At 67.9% G+C, this 2112-nt stretch overlaps 1 protein-coding gene across 4 annotated transcripts in view; it reads right to left on the bottom strand.

Moving 5' to 3' along the window:
• Positions 1–2091, bottom strand: part of DNAJB5 (DnaJ heat shock protein family (Hsp40) member B5) — a 23360-nt gene extending 21269 nt beyond the window's left edge. For 2 of the 4 annotated variants that reach the window (XM_019518051.1, XM_019518050.1), the window contains exon 1: positions 1891–1923. Coding sequence is in view for 2 of the 4 variants with exons in the window: in XM_019518047.1 (XP_019373592.1) it covers positions 628–695 (68 nt within the window). In the remaining 2 variants the exon portion in view is untranslated. Of the gene's footprint in view, positions 1–627; positions 756–1890 lie in introns of those variants that run through there. The other 2 variants (XM_019518048.1, XM_019518047.1) reach the window with 2 other exon arrangements.
• Between the last annotated feature and the right edge of the window lie 21 nt (positions 2092–2112).

Here is a 2112-nt window from a genome sequence, read left to right on the forward strand (position 1 = left end):
CCCCCCCCCCCCCCCGGTGATGAATGTTACGGGACCCGGCAGGTCAGCCGGTGGGCTCGGCGCGCCTCCAAGGCAGCGCTCATGTGAGCCGTGGTAAAACACGACTCCGTCCCCAGAGAGCTGCCTCCCACCTCCCCGGGACCAGCTGCGCGTGGCCGTGCCTCCGCCGTCACGTTCCCGTCTCGCTCCATCTGGAGCCACCGGGCAGTCCCCCGAGCCGAGCCGAGCCGAGCCCCGCCGGGACGGTCAGAAATCCATCACCGCCACCACGGCCCCTCCGGGAAAGACCAGGCACCTTCACGCCGGAGACCGCAAAACGCATAAAGAGACCGTTACTGATCTCCCCTTAAAAACCTCTGTCCCAGCCTCTAGCGTGACATCAGGCTGCATCACCAGTGAGCCGGCAGGATAGCAATCCTCTGATATAATCACTCGCCTACACGGTCAGGGAAGGGGCCACCCGGCACGGCCGGGTAAGATTTTCCACCCCGCGCTCCCCGCACTAAGGTCATCACGCGACGGGAGCCCGTGTCAGAGGAGCGCTCACGAGACCAAGATGGGTGATGATGGGGCTGTGGGGGGCGACAACGGGAGGGCGCGCGGGCGGGGGGACACGGAGACACTTACCGAAACTTTACAAACGCATTCAGAGTCCAGGCCGTCATTTTTAAAGGCTCCAGCTTTATTTTAAACATCAGCCCCGGCAACGAGATGCTTCACCTCCGCAGAGCTGAGGGCTACCAAGACCCCTTCCTGGCCTGGCCGGCGGGACGGCACGGAGAAACGAGCTTGCTCGCGGCGAAGGTCGGCAGCACCGAGGGGCTCGGCGCGACGCCTGGGAGCGGGGCAACACGGAGCGGGCACTTCGAGGGAGAACGAGGCATTTCCCGTCCGCGGGAGCCGCCGCGCTGAACTCTGCTCCAAGGACAGGCGGCGCGGCTCACGTCGCAGCCGGCAGCCCGGGCGGACGCGCTCTCCTTTGTGCGCGCTCCGGCAGCGCCGAGCAATCCCCTCCCCGGCCCCGCACGGGGGAAGAAACCATTCAATGAAGTCACTTGACAAGTGGCAATTTTCCTCTAATTGGTTTCTCGCCGTTTCCTCGGCCTGAACGACGCGAGCGCTGGCCCCCGAGCGCAGCGGGACCCGGGGTCCGACCGCCCTGCCCTCGGGAGACCGCGACGGCTCCCCCCCGACCGTTACGACGGGGACCTGGTGGTCCCCGGGCTGCGCCAGAAATTAATGGCTTGACGTCTCCGCCGTGTCAGCGCCGCTTTCCCCACAGACAAATCAGAGGCGGGCAAAGCGGGGACGCGGCGAAGTCGGAGGAAAGTCACGTTCGCCGCTCGAGACCCGGTCGTCCTCCCCGGGAAGACTCAAGGTTAAACGTGTCTGCGCTGTTCTCGCAGCCCTGCCTCCCCCTCCCCGGCTCCCACACGCTTCGCTGTCTCGGTGCAGCCGCTTTCACCGATACCCCGAAAGCTCCTGTCACCCCGGGGTCGGGGCGGCTCGGGGCTGCCGGCACCGTCCCCTTTGGGCACCGGGGCGAGCTCTCCCCGCCACGCAGCCTGGCTGCCTCCCCCGAACACGGACCCTGCCGGGGGAATCAGGGGGGCATCCTCCAGGCCCGCGCTCCCTGGCTCGTCCCGCGGCTCCCGCAAGCAAACGAAGCCCCCGGCATGAAAGGCTTTGCCCTCCCTTTGCAGGCTCCCGGCTGGGCTGGGGGGCCCGGGGAAAGAAACCCCCGTCCCTGCAAAGAAGCGCCGAGAGCCGGGCAGAGCCGGGCTGCGCGACGGAGGGAGCCGGGGGCTCGGAAACCCGGGGGAGAGGCGGCGCGGGGAGCAGAGGAAGGGCAGAAAAGTTTGTTTGCCGGGGAAGGGAGGGCAGCGGTACCTCTCCGCGCGGCTCCAGAAGAGCAGGATCGCTGGCATGTCCGCCCCGCACGGCGCTCCCCAGGCACCGCAGCCCGCACCAAGTTTGGTAAGGCAGGAGGCAGCGCGGGGCAGCGGAGCCCGTGCCCGCCCGTGCTGGCTGCCAGCCTGCGCTCACCAGCCAGAAATGTCATGACTACGCGGCTGACTCATTCGCCCCGGCCCACTCGCGCCCCCCGCCCGG

Source organism: Gavialis gangeticus, unplaced genomic scaffold (genome assembly GCF_001723915.1).
Source record: "Gavialis gangeticus isolate Ggan-Ray unplaced genomic scaffold, GavGan_comp1, whole genome shotgun sequence".
NCBI lineage: Eukaryota > Metazoa > Chordata > Crocodylia > Gavialidae > Gavialis > Gavialis gangeticus.